We start from the raw sequence: 18,734 nt of genomic DNA on the forward strand, positions 1-18,734 counted from the left end.
ATAGATAGACAGACAGATAGTTCATTAGTGATGAAAAGGGGCGTGATAAGGGGCGGGACTTTATGAAATATTGTTATGTCGAGCTGTGCAGTGATGAACCATCATCATGCATGATAAGTTTGAGGTAGATTGGACAATGTATAGTGAAGTTATACAGTCTTGTGTTTTGTGGAAAAACTGTTTTGCTGCCATTCTACACCCACATAGTGTGGCCTTCGGTAAATCTTTTAAAAACTTTTGATCCCAAAGGCCTTATGATGGCACTGAGTCTGACTAAGTCTGAAGTCGATAGCGATAAATCTCTAGGAAAAGTTTGTTAAAGTAAGTGACGTGGAAATGGGGAAAAATGGACATTTGATTCAAGATGGCCGACTTCCTGTTCGTTTTCGGGTATGACTTTTAGAGATTTTTTGGTGTGTCTTCCCATGATACATGTATGTACCAGACTTCATTCATGAAGTCATTTTGGCACGCCCATTTCTGAGACCAATTAAATACGTACATTTTCACCAGGATTGACGCATATTCCAAGTTTGGTGAGTATTTGAATATAATAAACATATCATATTCGACACAGTGTCCTTGTCTGTCTATGGATGAAAGCAAATACAGAGACATATGGGGGGGTTGCTGATCATTTTTATGTGACCCAGTGCACTGCAATGTGCCTGCATCTTCATGAATTTGCGCTCTTGTCACAGCACACTTGTCTCACCACATTTTCTGGCCCCCAGGGTAAGCCCTGAGTAATTCAGAGTTAACATTTTGTGCAGCAGGATTTCCTAACTCTGTCTGTGCTGTTGATGGATGTCACATTCTGATTGGGAAACCACACTGCGAGAACCCAGTGGCATACCTCAGCAGAAAACAGTTTTGTTGTGCTTACTGGGCTCTCTGACAGCGAGCGGCGGTTCTATCATGTCAATGTGAGCCACCCTGGTAGCTGGAATGATGCTCAGGCAGTCCCATTGATCCCCAGTCACTTGTTCCAGAGGGAGTGCACATCACTAGGAACCTTGCATGAACACCATTGCCCACTCCACAGAAGGTGTATACCAACCTGTGCCAATCGTTTTTGCTGTGAGGGGAAAGTGCTATTCACTACACCACCGTGTATCCCATTTAAATATGCAATAGGTCATTTTCTGTCTCTATGGGGCTTTTCAATAAAAACAATAACAAAAGATATAGAAATACTTTCATTGCAGTGAATTTCTCTTTGTTAGAATTCCTTCAGTGTTCTTTTTTTGGTAGTTTTTTTACTGGGAGCTAAAGTATCCACAGAGGACTGCATCTTATCTCCCAAACACTGAATGATGAAAATATCTGTAAAAAAAAAAGAAAAAAAAAAGAACACTGAAAAATCGTAGTCAATCGGGAGATGAATTATCCTCCTCTCCAAAACAAAGGGACCAAATGATTAGAAGTAGTAAAAATATTGATAAAAACAGTTTTACCTTCATCAGGTTGTTAGAGGGGCTAAAAGAGCTGCTGCCAACATCCATGCTCAGTTTGTTTCTGTTATTTCATTATCTGTAACCACATCAGGTAGCAACCTCCGGGTCTGAGCAAGGAGGCAAACCAGGAAGTGCTGCATTCTATCGAAAATTGCAAAAAAAAAAAATAATTAAAAATGAATCCATTAATTTCAATGCAAAATTTGAAAACTCCTCACTTGATTTATTACCTCAGAATTTTTTTTAGGGCAACACTATGGTCTCAATCACTAGTTAAAAATCTTCTTCAAGACAATTTGATGTCAGTAGTTCCAATAAAGGCCCCATTAAGAAGAAAATAGGAGATAAAGAATCGTATGATTTGGGGCGTGGCTACCTTTGACTGACAGGTTACTAACAATGCGTATCCACAGCAACGTGTCAATAAAGTTATATATATAACGTTATATAGATATAAAAAAAGACCTTTACCGGTTTGGTCTCATAACTTTGACCCTTTCACTGTATTTTCACTTAGTGACAGTTTATTTGAACGTTTTGTTCATTAAAATGTCTTGTTCAGCGTTTGGTTGGACTAACAGACACTCCAAGGAGTTCATTTTTCAGAGGGAAGTAACATACATTTTGTTTTTGTTTTTCGCTAGCAAAAATGAACATCCCAGTTAATGCTCCAGTTAATGCTAGCATGAATTAGCAGCAGCTTCTCTCAGTCAGGTTGAGGTGTAGAGAGGCTGTAGTCAGTGATCAGATCCCTCTCACTCCTCCACAATCCAGATGTGGTCTGCTCCCCGTATCGGAAGCAAGATGGCGACACAAGATGGCTATGAACCACATATCTGAACTCAGGTCATGGGGGGCTGCACATGAAGCTTAGTTTTGTTAGCTGCCCCACGACTAAAGTTATAGAAAAATGTAGATTTTCTTAAGCCTTAAAAATTATTTTAGTTTAAGCCACCGTCCACTAGTGATAGTATTTTACTAAATTAAACAAATGTACTACTTGGTACATAATTGCAGAGATACTGGGAGATGAGGTAGGTCAGTCAGGCCAATTCATTCACCAATTAACCAAACCTGCAAACTCCATATCCTCTTGAATCCTGAACACCTTTGCTGTAAGGTGATCGTATTAACATGAGTGAATGTGAATGTGTGAATACACCTTTACACTGCTGAGAACAATACAATACTTGTGCAGAATGGGTCTCCTGTCTTTCTTGTAATTGCTCATGAATCAAACAAACAGAACAAATAGCTCGGCATAAGCTTGCTGAACAAAACAGTTTCTGTTGAAAAATAGGACTGGTTGACTGTTGAACATTGATTGTGATGGTGATTCATTTTATTCATTTCTGCATCGCTAAAGGAAGGATTCAGGTGTGTGTGTGTGTGTGTGTGTGTGTGTGTGTGTGTGTGTGTGTGTACAGCCTCTGGCCCTGTAGTGAGTCAGGTGAAGACAAGTCATGCTCAGAAGTCTTTGGGCAGTCATGAGGGACAGAGGAGGTCCTTGGAGCATCAGTGCATTAAGGCCCTTTAAATTGACTAAAATGAATTCTAGAGTAGTCCAAACACTCTGGCTGCAAAGAGATGACTGGACTCGTACAAGGAGCAAAGCCTTATTATAGTTGGCATAGCATATGCAGATGATGCATGCTTGTCAAGGTTAATTTAAATCTCTCAGAATTTTAATTTTTTTTGAGCCCTAAATATGGCATTGTTCTCTGTAAAGGTAATGTTGGACCTGCAAATAGTACATCACTCTGTATCGATGTACCATCAGCAGGATGTTTAGTGCCTATTTTTTTCAAGTGACACAATAGAGGAACATAAAAAATAATAACATAAAGCAGCTCTGCCAACAGCACCCTGGCAGCACTCAGCATTGGTATTTAGGCTGTGAATACAGGTACAAAGTTCTACCATTAGGCAGACTGTATTCAAAAAATATTGTGTTTTACATTAAAAGCATTTTTGTAAATGCAGTACATTACTGTATTCTTGGGTGAGGGTGACATGACTCCAAAAGTTTATCTCTAACAACATACACCAATTCACTGGTCTGAAAGCAATGGCTCACTACTTTGTTCTGTATAAAGTTCTGAGATCTGACAATTAATTCATTCTGCTGGTGTAGAGGAGTCCACATGACTATCTGATGTTTGAGACTTGTTTGGTTTGTTTATAGTGAAGCCAACATGCAGCTTTTAAAAAAAGTCACTCTCTTTTTCAGTTACTAATTTTTATTTAGTTAACATTTTTTTCTCCATGCAACCCAAAATGTTATGATTGGAACAAAATGTAACGAAACATGCATAAGGCACTCTGATGACTCCAGGTATACAGTACTGTATCTGTACAGTGCCTTGTGGTCACATATGCTCCATATGTTTTTATGTCCATTAATTAATCCATTAAGAAAAAAAAAATCCAGTTTTAAGGTATGTGTGAATTACATCTAAGTATGTATAAGTTTATTAAAAACACTATTAAAACTATTTTTAACAAGGGTACTGGGTCAATACAATGGTGGTCACATTGGGCTGTTGGACAACAATGTATCACAGTTAAAATGAACAAGATATTTAAATGTTTAAGTAAATTAAAATAAGATCATCATCATAGTCTACATAAAATGGCAAACCTAAATTATAATACTTTAATAAATACCTGGACAACAAAAACAAAATATGGAAGAAAAACAACATGATATATTTCCCTTTTTATTCCATTGTGGAAAAAAGTCTTTGAAAGGGAAAAGAAAGAGGTGTGCACAATCAAATGTGCTCGCACGATGGAGGATTATCTCCAGACATCCATCTAATAATAACAGTGGCCTCAGCAGTCCCAGTTTAAGATGTCATATTGTTGATCCCCATATGGCCTCGTATTGTATAGCAGCATAAAACAGGACAAACGGTCCTGTGTAATATTCATCCCTGAGGTATAATACAATCTGCCCTTGTGTCTTGACTGAACATTGGGTGAGATTGCTTTAAACTGTAAGCTACTCTTTTCATGGAAAAGATCTAAAATTAATCAGCAGGCTTGTTGTCCCCTCTTAAGGCCACGATAAGAAGGTTTTGGTGCGTGGGGAGGGAAACATAAGAGGCTTTGGGGGCTGCTTTTATTAAAAGGATCTGACATCTACCTGCCCTCTCAAATGGCAGGCAATTTTGACACTTCTGGCACGCAAAGCAGCCGTGCAAAAATAAACACGTCTCCCGGGCTGTAGGCCTACTCTGTTGTGATGCTGTTTACCTTAAAGGACACTGTGAATGGCATCATAAATAAAATGCCTCTTTACTACAAATCATAGAGCAATTTATTTGGCAGCTTGAATGTCTACACATGGGCTGATTTCTCTCTTCATCTTTTCATTTTCCTGTTGTCATTTTCCACACGTATCATGTCGGAGACGGCTTGATGGACTCAATGTGTCGGAACGGCTTGTTCTCACATCCGTATCACTGCAGGACTCCCCACAGTACAGCAGCGGCCTGTCAGCGCTAAGACTCGGGGCCAGTTCTCACTGTGATGGTCAGTTGGAGATTCTTCTTATTTTGATACCGTTAGCGTTTCCCATTTCCCCACTTGATTGGAGCTTAAAAGCCAAAGCAGCTCAGATCGTGCCGGCATAAATCTCCGGGCCCATTAATCCTCCCTAGTGTCGTCTCTCGCACAGAACTGCCCAATCATCTCTGGATATTCATGTAGAAATTAAATGACTGATATTCGGAGGCAGCTCAGCGACACTGCAGACTGGATGTTAGAATAGGTGGGGTGCTGCTGATTATTCTCATATGTGTAGGATATGAAGGAATTGCCTCTGTAGAGACAGTAAAGAGCATGTGAGCTCTCTGTCACATTAACTCAAACAGCCCTTTCTTTTTTCCATTCTCCTTCACAATGTTGGCAGCCTTTATTTATGAAGATGAATTTCTGGGGATGACAAACAGTCATAGTTTTACAGGGAATAATATCTGAAGAAGTTGGAGGAACCAACCCTTGAATTTTTAGTTTTTGTTATATATAAATATAAAATAAATATATTTCATTAACTTGGGGGTATACAAACACATGCAAAAAAATGATTGGTGCCTTGTTACAGTAAATAACTGTAATGTGATAAATTACCACTAGTCCCATACTACAATTTACATTTCTGTCACATGGAATTATAGATTTTGGCCAGATTGTCCCTCCACCCTCTCAAATATGTCTGAGTGAAATCCCTTTATTTTCTGATGTTAAAGCATCAAATTCACTTCCACTGACTTCACTAACCTGTCTCTTTGTCAAGTCTGATGAGAAGATTAATTTAATTTATAATTCTGTACATCCAGTTCAGTGATAAAGTTGGAATCATTTTGCTTTCAGACACCATCCTCTGTTAATTCATTTTCATTGTGATGTGTTTGCACTGCAAAAACTGAAATCTAAGTCAGATTAAATATCTTAGATCAAGGGGATACATGTTTATTTTCTGTCTGATAAGATAGTTCTTCTTAGTCAGCATTTTTTATGTTAGACTGTTTCACTTGTTTTAAGTGTTTTGGTCCTTAATTATCTAAATCAGATATTACAGCTTGTTACTGAGATTTTATGACCTAAACTGAGTAAATACATGCTTGAAACTAGAATATCAAACGTTACAAAACTGTTTCATCAACACTTACAGGTATAAAACTGCTATTTCAAAGTAATAATTTCTTATTTCAATCATGACTTTGACATGATTTTACCTCTTCACATACTTAAAACAAGCAGCCAGATGGAAATATTTGTAGCTATATCAAGAAAAGTACACTAGTTTTTAGTATGACTTTGCTGGTTTCAGGAAATATAATGCCTATGCATATCATGATAGCATTTACTTATTTCAAGAATATTTTTCAACATATTGAGAAAATTTCTTTAGAGTCAAGAAAAATTCACTTGATATTAGTTAGAATACACTAATTCTAAGGTATTTGTGGGTTCATTGAGATGAGTTATTTTTACTTGTTTTGGAAAGTCTTGACAAGCCAAATTTTCTTGTTCCATTGGCAGATAATTTTGCTATTTTTAAGCAAAATACACCCAATTTTTATACTTTTTTTCTCGTTTTTGTGAGGTGGCTTTTTGCAGTCTGGAAGAGATTGATTAATAAAGTTTTGAGAAGATACACTTTATCTGTCAATAATAAATCACATTGTCCCAATCATTTCATGGAAAGAGGTAAAAAATATTTCATTCCAACTTTAAGAGCGACCACATATGATGTTTGTATTGGATGTGGGGAGATTGAACTGATAATGATGTTCTAAGTAGATCTGTTCTTGGACCAGTACTGACATTTTATAATTGATTGTACTGAATAAAGGCTACAAGGTGGAGTAGTTGTTAGCACTCTTGACTCACAGCTAGAGGGTAGCTTGTTCGACTCGGGCCTGAAGCTCGTCTGTGTGGAGTTTGCATGTTCTCCCCGTGTCAGCTAGTGAAGGGACAACGAAGCTTCATGAACCATTTGCTTTATTTACAGAGCCCACTAGATGGCGCTCTTTGTTCAACAAAGGGCTGAAAACACACTCAATCACCATTGCTAAAGCCTTTTTTTTAAGCCAAGACTGCCATCTAGTGGGGTCAAAAAATAAAGCAAATGGTTCATGAAGCTTCGTTTTCCCTTCACTAGTGTCAGCGTGGGTTCTCTCGTGCACTTAGGTTTAATTGCCCGTAGGAGTGAATGAGAGCCAAGGTTATAATCATTTTGGATTTTTCATTAGTTTTAGTTTTAATTTCCTTGTGATGTTTTGTTTTCAAATTCAGTTAGTTTTAATCTGTTTTTAGAGTGAGTGTGCTCAAGTTTTAATTAGTGTTAGTTTTAGTTTTTTTGTAATGGGGTTTTTGTTGGATGCCAGATTAAAAAAAAAGTCATAATACATGTTGCCTTTATTTCATTTGTCTGATCCATCTCAGCCCCAATAAGTTTATTAAGTCATAAAACCAGATAGATGAAATAGATTTCATATCAACCAAAAAGGTTTACGTATGAAAAAAGTTGACAAAGATGAAGATGAAGGACATTTTCACAATGATTTTAGTTAGTTTTGTAACCACAAAATACAGTTTCAGTTAGTTATTGTTTTTTAAAGAAACTCTCATTTTAATTTTTATTTCAGTTAACAAAAATGTTTTTTCAATTCTCGTTTTCGTTAACAATAATAACCTTGATGAGAGCATGATTGTCTGTCTCTGTGTCAGCCCTGTGATAGTCTGGAGAACCTGTCCAGGATGAACCCCGCCTCTCACCCGATGCAGATAAGCGGTAAAGCATAATGAATGAATGAATGTACTGAATAAAATTAAGCTGATCAAGTGTTTAGCCAACTCCAACTGTGTTCAACTGTGTTTCATTCAGCCTGCTAGTGTTGTAGCACTCAGTAGCTCATTAAGTGCATCATTTCACCATTGGCTATACAAGTGAAAATGTTGTGTGTAAATTTAAACAATTCTGGTGCAGTAGTAGTGTGAATGTCTCTGAATTGAAGTTGGCAACTTGCAGGCTAATAATTTTCTCCCCTCTTTAACAAAGAACAATGAACAAAATGTTTACAGAGGAGCATCTTTTTCTCGGCAAACGCAACTTTCACAGGTTAAAATGGCAGGTCACTAATTATCATTAACTCTACAAATTGATGAAGGACCGAATTGAAACAAATTGACCAAACTGACTCTGATCAGACTTGTGCACTCAACCAAAAATAATTTGCAAAGGAAGAACTTAACCCATAAGTACCCAGACCCATTTATCCTTGAAGGAAAATGATGGGGGATATACCACACACCAAGTGGACCACATAGAACACATTTATGATGTTTTTTTTTTTTTTTTAAATACTACCCCTAAATGTCAAAGATCTGTGATGTGACATATATGTAATGGTATTTATTTTTATGATATTTCTTATTTTAATATAAATAAACTCGACACCATTTCTGCTTACAGAAATACAAATTTGCCTTTTTCTCTGCATCTCCACAACATATATTAAAATTGTGACATTAATAGTGCTGTTTAACAACACATTATTTTTCAGAATTGTTTTTAAGTAACAAAATAACAATACATCAATAATAAATAAAAACAAATACCAAACCCTGATAGGGTTAAATGCAAAAAAATGACACCCTATTGACATATTAGAATTGTTAAATGTGTTTACACTTAGCCTAGTAACAAAAAATAAGCTTTTTGAAATTAGCTATTTTTTCACATTTCTGTTTCCAGTCACAGCCACATTTTGGAGAAGTCACTTCCTGTCACATGACCACCACACCAGGGTGTTGAGTATACATCGCTTAGGGATTTATTGAGTTAATGTGAAGCATAAAGCTGAATATGGGGAGATTCTAGAAGATTTAAAGTGTTTGTTACACCGGTGTCACCATGGGTTCTTATGGGTTAAATTCTGTGACACTACCAGGAGTTGACACAGTGGTACATTGTCTCCATCGCGCCACGTTGCATTCTGCCAGTTAAAAACGGGGTCATATTTTCATCTGACTCCCATATTATTAGAAAGAATATTTACAGTACACTTATTATTATAAAAAAAAGCATAACAGTCAATTAATGAAGGAGTGTGCATGATCATCCTTTCTTCTACATCAATCCTGAACATTATTGTCTCGTCAAGAAATCATCAAACCACAAAATAACATTCTGTAAACTACTAAACCACCATCACTGGAACTTATATTATTACCACAATAACACAATAGTGTTGCTTTGTCTGTTTGTTAACCACATAATATGAACCATCCAGTCAAAACATTTGAGGCAAACAACTAAATGTGAATAAAGCCTCTCTGACAGTGGGCAACCATCGACTATCACAGGGAGAATGGAAAATGTCTTTAGTTGGATTTAGCACATTTCCTCCACTTTCATCTAAAATCTATTTTTTCTCTATTCTTCTTGAAAGGATTTGTTTCCTCCCTTCTATGACATAATTAAAAGATAGCCTGTCTTCTTTTAATTTAGGACAATAATATATCTTTATTAATCCTCCAGACTTCAGTCTTAGCTTCCATCTTGGGCTTTGATTTGATTTTTCGGTCATTGCTGATTTGATCTCTTGCAATTCTTTCAATCTCCTTCTCGATGATGATATCAACTCTTAAGATGACTTATGCTTTAATCCACAGTATTAATCTCAGACTCTCTTTCTTAAGGAAATGCTGCTGAGGGGGAGGGAAGGATGCCAAGGATTAACAAATATGTATTTTTTGCAGTCTGCAGACAAAACATCCTTGTTCACTCTAAGTGGGAAGCTCTTTGTGCAAAATAGTAAAAGTAACTGCCAATACTGCCCTACAAAGTCTAACTGCAGTAACTACGCAAAGGGTAAAACTGAGAAAAACTGCTTTAAAGTTTTAAACGTTTTTTTAACTGGCCAGCCTAATGGTTTATATGTAGGTAAATGATACGACACTTATTCCTACATGTATTGATGATGTAACGTTTATGCTCAAAATCATGATGATTTATTTGACCTTTGACCCCAAAAATGTAGTTACCCTGGTTTTGTATTGCTGTAAAAGGTGCAAATATTAATGCAAAAACAAAGTGCAGTAACTACAGTGTTATTGTCTTCTTTCAGCTTTTATATTTTGTTTTCAGTGATGGTTTTCAAATGGAATTTGTTAGAAGTGTATTTAAAAGTATTTCACAACTTTATACAAATACTTGTGTATTTTAGACTTAATATTATAAAGTAATGTTATAGTTTGGTCTTAATATAATTGTATCTCACTGTTTAACTTATTCACTATCTAGATAATAATTTTCCTATCAAATAAACTTATAAATTCTATTATGATTCTCTTCAGTGTTCAACACAATAAAGAAATACAAGGCTACACTGTATCACAGTCAAAGCAGACTCCTTTTGTTCGGAGATGGATTTTGTACTTACTGCAATTTTCATATCATTATTTCTCTGAAATAAAGGAAAATTTAAATCTAAAACTTTGTCAGATAAAACAGACATCAAGGAACTCAATTTCGACTAAAAATGTAGTTACTGCAGTTAAGCTTTGTAGGGCAGAATAGTTAAACCTAAACGCTATAATATCAAATCCAACCATTTTAGACATGTTATTGAACAATTCATCAGGATGTTTTCAGCTGATTTCACTCCTGAAATCACATTCATTCAGTCAGTTCACAGCAACAATGAATCACATGACGAGTTCTTTCCAGGTTTGCCATTCACCTTTATTTAAATGTTCTTGGCCTTTGTGGGCTCTTCTAGAAGGCAGAAGCATGATGAACCCACCAGAAACTTCACACATGTAGCAAAAACACTTGGGAGTGAATACTGGGGACATGCAGTACCTGCACACAGTGCAACACACAGCTCTAGTACAGTATAGAAAACAGTTGACAGAGGCAAAGTATAGGCAGACTTCCATTATAAAACATGGATAACCCCCATCATACATCCTGGAATGAAGTACAGGGCACATACAGGAACAGATGGCAAATAAACTCTACCATTTAAACAATATGACTAAAATAGACTATTTGTTTTAAAATTGAAAAATTGAAAAAGGTTAAAAACAGTTCTATCAGTGTGATAAAATCAAACTATATTGCCTTACTAACGTATCTATTAAAGAAACAAATAAAGGAACATGTCAGAGGCATTAGGTTCATGTGGAAATCAAAGTTCCAATGTTTGAAGAAGTGAGACATGAGCACTGAGTGTTTCCTTCAACAAGAACATACAGATGTGTTGTTACTGGAGGATTTATATGGAGGCAGTATGACACTGATTCCTAAAATAGTAACACGGTTTCATTTCTTTGTAAAGGATACATGCAGCTTTCTCACTCTTTAATGGAAGAACTTGTGGTGTCATACACAAGTGATAGTAGAGTAAATTGTATAATTTGAGGCCATAAGTGATTACAGAGAGAGGCCTCATCTTCCTCTCCTCTCCCCCTCTTCCTCTCTTTCCTCTCCTCTCTTTCAAAACCCCCTCTTTAATTTCACCGCACAAGACACAGACCATTTCGCATACATATTTTACATTTTTTTTTTTTTTTTTGATAAATGTGTGCCTTTACTTTATTTTTTGTGCACAATTTCATAAATCATGCAAGTAATCTTGATGCGCTTACAGGCTATTAAAATGAGCACGTATTTCATATAGCTACTTGTTTCAAACTGATTTCTTCTTCATACTTGTCACAAGGATGTTATTACCATATTTAGGTGAATTGTGTTAATGCTTTGTTGAATAAAGATGAGGTTCTGCCCTGCTAATGTCAGTCCTAGGGATGGGAATGTCAGCTGGTCTGCCGTGGCTCCATCTGCCCAACACTTTGGACCACACCAAGATATGTGTTGTGAAATTTTCTGTGGATGATTCCCTATTTTACTTTATTGACTTCTGTGAACTGCAATTGCAATAAAATTAAAAACAACGTAAGTGAGTATGCAGACTGAGAGGTGATGGAGACTGACTGAGTGCCTCTGTTGCATCCCTTCATAGTTCTCCTGCAGGGGAACTACCTGTCCTGTAGATCAACTTTAAAGGGTTCATGTAATGTCTATGCACTCTGGAGCACATGTTTCTAATGCACAACAGAAAGTTGCACAAAGATAATCATTTGTTTCATACATTTCCCAGTACAGATGATCAATATCAGGAACAAAAACAGCTTAGTATGTTTAATTTGTTTCCACATATCCAACTTTTGTTCAAAAAATGTGATCAAACACCATTTTTTTCTCCAATGTTGCTGTAACTTGTTGGGAAATTGTAACATTCCATTAACAATGGATCTTAATCACACAGGAGGCTCTCCCAGCTCTATTTGTTTTTGCCATACCAATGATACTATGCAAACCAGACTAGCATGGTTCAGCTAGCTAACTACTGAGAAACTGCCAAAGCTATCTGGTGAAACTTGCACTCACATGGTCACACCTAGACCCATTTCAACTATAATATGACACTGATCATCTAATGACACCAGGTGGGAAGGCCAAGAAAGGAACTTTTCATAGTTACAAAAATATAAATGTTGGCTAAATGATAATGATTTTGTCACTATTACTTAATAACTGATTTTTTTGCCCACCAACTTTACTGTTGACAGCGTCTTTGATGACATTTTCTGTCTAACAGTTGTTGGGCTATTGGAGAAACAGGGCTGAGAATAGATACAACTGTTACTGTCACATTATATCACAGCACATCATTGAAATAGATTTATTTTTTATGATTGAGACAAAATGCAAACCCATTACCAAAAAACAAATAAATAAAATGTAATATGAGACCATATTCACACCTTTTACAACAATGCAACATAAAGTAACTGCACAGTTTTTAGCATTACAAACACATTTTTATAGCCTTGTTCATACATTTGAGAACAAAAGAGGGTCAACCATATTGCTTGAGAACATTTGGGGGGAATTCTGGAAATATCTTACTTTAAACTCTGTTTTGGACTGGTCACTCTGACCTTATCAACTGCAATATGACTTCAGCAGTGAAAATGCATTTGTTGGCAGTTTTTAAACAAACCTGACACTTTTATTTCATATCAATTTGACTATTTAATTTGGAATCACAGTACTGGATAATTGAGCATTTTATAAGTTGTATTTTATAATTGAGCACAGTAAAGTTGTTTACTGTGTAAAGTAAAGAGAGTGTTCTATGACAAGCAACAGGAAGGCTCCCATAAAAAGACATTTTAGGTTCACAAAATGAAGGTACCACGTCTTGTTCATGCCTTCAAGAGATGAACTTCATATAGATGCATCCACCTAGATGCATAGATGCATCCACCTGCCTGTCTTTATAATCTTATAAGGCCACTTTGCATGGAGGTCATAATCACATTTGTGCTTGTCTCACACTGCTGTCATATTTTGGCCTCTTTTGAATATTCTGGGACTCATTTGCTGACATTTCAATTTTAGTTTTGTGGGCTCAAAGCCTGATGAGCCTACAGGAATTTCAAAATAAATAGCATTAATAGGACAGCCTTGTGTATTGCAAGTGTTAACAGATACAAATGCATTTCTATTTATATTAATTTATACAGAAATGTGGAACTATTACAGGGATGAAAAACTGAAACAGCAAATAATGGAGGGAACAAGTTGGATGTCAGGACCATCTGTTTTTACCTCACGGAAAGGCTGCATGGGTTCTCAGGCTGTATACTGCTCACCCTCTGAGCCTTTGACATTCTTTTAGTTTTCAGGCCCTTTTTCATCTAGTTATCATTGTCCTCTTCATCACTGTCCTTCATGGAAATGCCTTGCATCCCTCCTTCCCTCACTGAGGCAGTTGCTTCTTCCAAGGTCAGCCGGTTTCTCACTGTCTCATACATCTTACTGTTCAATGTGGAGTCCAGCACCCCTTGAAGGCGGAAGTCACGGTACTTTTTCTACCAAGAACAAACAAAACAATCAGAAAGTTTTAAGGTTCACTTTATTGTTCTCACTTCATGGATGTAAAGGATGTGGCCCATGAGCATGTGTTTGGATCTGCACCTCCCACTCAGACAATATTTTGAGGTCCTGCTCCCAACATTAGACTTTGGAACACTTAAGTCATGGAGGAATATGGAGGATCTGTCCCTGAGAATCAGATGGTACTCTATTACATGTTTGAAACGTCAGAGGAGCTAATATGGGCCGAAATATGTGCCACCAGAAACTGAATTTGAATTATTTATATTTGAATTTGAATTGCTTAACTTGAATGATTGCATTAAAAACTGAATTTGAATCACATAATTTGAATTTGTATTGTTCAATTTGAATCATTACATCGAAAAACTGAATCTGAATTGTAATGAACCTTCAATTCTCACAATTCATTTTCAGTTCGCAAAAAATTCAATTTCAATTTTCTGTGGCGAACATCCAAGTAGTTGAGGCAGAGCAATCGAGTGCAGATGCACAGAGCGCCTCTTCAGCCAATCAGCACATCCGTTTTCTGCGCTTGATTGCTCTGCCTCAACTACCCAGATGTTCGTCGCAGAAAATTGAAATTGAATTTTGCGAACTGAAACTGAATAGTAAGAACTGAATGTTCAGTTCCAAACTAATAAATTACATTTCAAATTACAATTCAGATTCAGTTTTTCAATGCAATAATGCAAACTCAAATTATGTGATTCAAATTCAGTTTTTTGAGCATTTATTCAAGCTGAGCAATTCAAATTCAAATATAAATAATTCTAATTCAGTTTCTGGTGGCACATATGTCAGCCCATAAGCTAAGGCCTGAAGGAGCCAGAGTAAAACTTGTGACAGTTTGAACCATGACCTTACCTGTGCTCCATATGCTGCCACTCTAGGCGTCTTTAGATTCAATTGTTGGCCTGATGGATCCTTCTAGACTAACACATTGCATTAAAGACATGTGGTCTCCAGTGTTCTGCCCTCATATTACACAGATGCATTATAATTGGCACAATGGTGGATATGAAAAAATCAAGAAAACATGTGTGACATTCATGATTCCAACGATGTCATCATCATGCTGTAACATTATCACCTATATTATCAACTGTATTACACAACATAAAATAGGTCACAGCTGACATTTGCTTTTAATTGTACATCTTCCAGTTTGGTGTTTAGTTTGTAGAGAGTTTTGAATTCAGGAATTACTGTTAATCACAGGGCATTTATTAACTCAATGTGGAGTCATTAAAAGAAGGTCCAGGGATTGAAAAATGAATGATAAAATGATTTTAGACAAGAATGTGGTCAGAAATCATGTACATAAAACCACTGTTTCAAAACAAAAATCACATCTTCTTGCAAGCTACCAGTTTAGGTGAGAGAGGTTAACTCTTGTTCTACTTTTAGTTTAGGACACCTTAAGGTAGAAGAATAATATGATAATTATTATATAATATGATATATTACATTGTATATATCAATACATCATATTATATATTAATATTTTTATATATAAAATCTGTAAAATACCCACTGCTGTAAAATAAATGTAGGGGTTAAAGGTAAAATATTTCCAAGAAGTAGTGGAATGTAGGAGAATATCCTGGTGCATATCCAAATGAACAAATATATGAAAATGGAACTGCAAAACCTGCTTCAACCACCTCTTCTTATTTGCTTAATGTACTGGGAGATTGGACATCATTGTATTACTGCCACTTACTATTGAAGCTTTCATTCTACCAGAAAGGCCAAATAAAAAAAAGTAACAAGAGTGTGTAAAGAGAGGAGACAAATACATTTTCACAATAAATATTAAAATATGTGAGACGCAGCAGTAAAACGTTAGAATGAACCAGGGATATAATTTTTTAAAAACATTTTATAATGGTGGCTTTGATTCTTTGGAATATTTACATGACAATACTTTTTGCTTGCATTTAGATATGTGGTTTAGAAAAAAGGCATTCCTTCTCACCTTGACAACCCTGATGAGAATTTTCAGCTGATAAAGGTGGAGCTGTAGGTCCATACGGTCAGTCAGCCATGTTCCTAGAAGGTTCATAGTGCTGGTGTACCATTGCTGTAGACACAAAAGCCCATAGTACATAACATTATCTGATACAGCTTGATAACTTCAGAGCAAACATCAAAAAGCAACATTTCGATACTGAAAACAATAAATCCATGATTGGAAATGTATTACTGTAACCCATCGACTTTGCTTGCTGTCTATTTTGCAGAAAATGCACTGTAAAGAATTTACTGTGATTTTTACAGTAACTTATTGGCAACAATTAACAAGTGACTTACTGTAATTATTATTTACAGTAGAACTACTGTATTTTTATTTACAGTACTGTTTTTTTTTTTACTGTAAAATAAAAAAAAATTAAACACTGTGATTTTAGTTTTATTTACGATACTGGTTTCTTTACTGTAAAATAAAAAAAAAATAAACACAGATTTTTTTTTAGTATGTGTTCCCAGTGCTGATTTGTTTACTGTAAGAATAAAAAACAGTTTAACATTGTGATTTTTAATGGTACTGTATATGGCAATACGGCACAGTAAACAATGCTGTTACTTTTTTTATATAAATAACTAGTAATTGCAAGTAATTACTCTATACACTAAAGAAAATAATATTAATACATTAACTGTTTTACAATTGATTTCCATACTGTGTTTTGTATGAAAAACTTTAAGTTAATAATTTAAACAGCATTTCTATAGGACTGATTCTGATCAAAATGATGATAAAAATGGAAAAATACAGTCGTCTACTATACTTTTCATAGTACTACACTGTCTACTGTTTTTTCTACAGTATTTTTTAAACTACTGTGATTTTCCACAGTAATACTTTGACTACTGTAATTTGTCACAAGGATCAAATTTTATTGTAAATTATACAGCACTATACTGTAAAAATCAAACACAGTGACGAACTGTGAATAATACAGTAAATAACTGTAGATTTATTTACAGTGCATGTGATGTCATGGTTGCAGTGTGTCATCATGACAGAGTATCTTTCTGGATTATTGAGGGAGAGACCAGAGGGACAAAGCTGACAAACAGAACAGCTGAACGATGTTTCTAATCTGAACATGTTCATGTCATGTTGGCCATAAAGTCATCACTGTGGTTCAGCGACGCCCACACAGCCTTGCCCAGACAGTGTAGGGATCAGTTTCTACTCTTGTCATGTGGGGCCCCAATAAATAGTCTGATAGGCTGTGGCTCAGAGCGGTCTGATCTCTGACCCAGGCAGCCTAAGTGTTGAAGTATCCTTCCAAGATATTTTAGTCCATGTTGCGCCTGATGCTCTGGCATTGGTGTGGGAATGAATACTGATTGTGTACTTCTTATCTGCCGTCATGACGGGTAACCTCTGAATGTGTACCTGAATGTGTGAATCAAGGTTATTATAATTTACGAAAACTAACGAAATAATGAAAACTAGAATTGAAAAAACATTTCCATGAAATGAAATAAAAATAAAAATGAGAGTTTTTTTAAAAAACGATAACTAACTGAAACTGTATTGTGTGGTTACAAAACTAACTAAAATTGGGGTGGTCTGTAGCGTAGTGGGTTACACAGGCGCCCCATGTGCAGAGGCTACAGTCCTCGCTGCGGCTTCGGGTTCAAATCCGGCCTGAGCTCCCTTTGCCGCATGTCCTCCCCTCTGTCACCCCCTTTCTATCTGTCTCACTATCAATAAAGCCTTGAAAAATGGCCAAAAAATAACTAAAATTAAAGTGAAAATGTCCTTCGTTTTTGTTTTTGTCAACTTTTTTCATACATAAACCTTTTTGGTTGATATGTTATCTATTTCATCTTTCTGGTTTTATGACTTAATAAAATTATTGGGGCTGAGATGACAAAGGAAATAAAGGCAACATTTATTGTGACTTTTTTTAAAAATTGCACCCAACACATACCCCATTATGAAAAATCTAAAACTAACTCTAAAAATAATAAAAACTAAACTAAAACTAAGCATTTTCCAAAAAAAATAAAAACGAATTAAAACTAGCAAACTCACTCTGAAAACTAATTAAAACTAACTGAATTTGAAAACAAAAAATCACAACGAAATTAAAACTGAAACTAATGAAAAATCCAAAACTATTATAACCTTGGCATGAATGAGCTCTCTGCAGTGTTTAAGTGTTTTGAGTGGTTGCTAAGACTAGAACAGTGCTATACAAGTGCAGTCCATTTACCATTTAGAATCAGAAATCTGAATTGTGGATTAAAGGAAGACCCAGCAGCCAATGGGGGCCAATAAGGTATCAGTTAATGGGGATCCTAATAAAGAATAAGGCCTATTTTTGTCTTGGTGCACAGGAGCATGTTGTGCCATGGGCACTTGTCAAAGTCGGTTCAGGAGTAGGTTCCAAGCTGCATTGCCTCTGAGTATTGCTGTCACTCTATTTAATGATGAATGAATGTCTCTTCAGTGTTCTGACCATGTCGTAATTTTCACGGACACATTACATCGTATATAGTCACTTCTTAAGTTAGTGTAACCCTTATTTCTTGTCGGGGTAGCGTTCTCCAGTCTCTCGGGCTGATGGGTGATGAGTTGGCTACAACATAACTCCACACTTAATTCTGTATCTTCTTTAATAACCAACACCGGCACGAGAGCATACAGCATTCCACTTCACGGGTCACAACACAAGAGAAACCCCGCGAAACTACCGCATCCGCTTGACTACCCCTCGCATACACAATTGTCCCCCAAAACAAGGGCAGGTAGGAACTAATAAACTTTG

General features: G+C 36.1%; 1 protein-coding gene across 3 annotated transcripts in view; it reads right to left on the minus strand.

Moving 5' to 3' along the window:
• Window positions 1-13,309: 13,309 nt before the first annotated feature.
• Window positions 13,310-18,734, minus strand: part of cadpsa (Ca2+-dependent activator protein for secretion a) — a 184,547-nt gene continuing 179,122 nt past the window's right edge. For all 3 annotated transcript variants that reach the window (XM_059328611.1, XM_059328610.1, XM_059328612.1), the window contains 2 exons: window positions 15,923-16,027; window positions 13,310-13,916 (listed from right to left, as the gene is read on the minus strand). In XM_059328611.1, the coding sequence (XP_059184594.1) occupies window positions 13,743-13,916; window positions 15,923-16,027 (279 nt within the window). In that variant the 3' untranslated portion in view covers window positions 13,310-13,742. The remainder of the gene's footprint in view (window positions 13,917-15,922; window positions 16,028-18,734) is intronic.

The sequence above is a fragment of the Centropristis striata genome, chromosome 3 (genome assembly GCF_030273125.1).
Source record: "Centropristis striata isolate RG_2023a ecotype Rhode Island chromosome 3, C.striata_1.0, whole genome shotgun sequence".
Classification (NCBI taxonomy): domain Eukaryota; kingdom Metazoa; phylum Chordata; class Actinopteri; order Perciformes; family Serranidae; genus Centropristis; species Centropristis striata.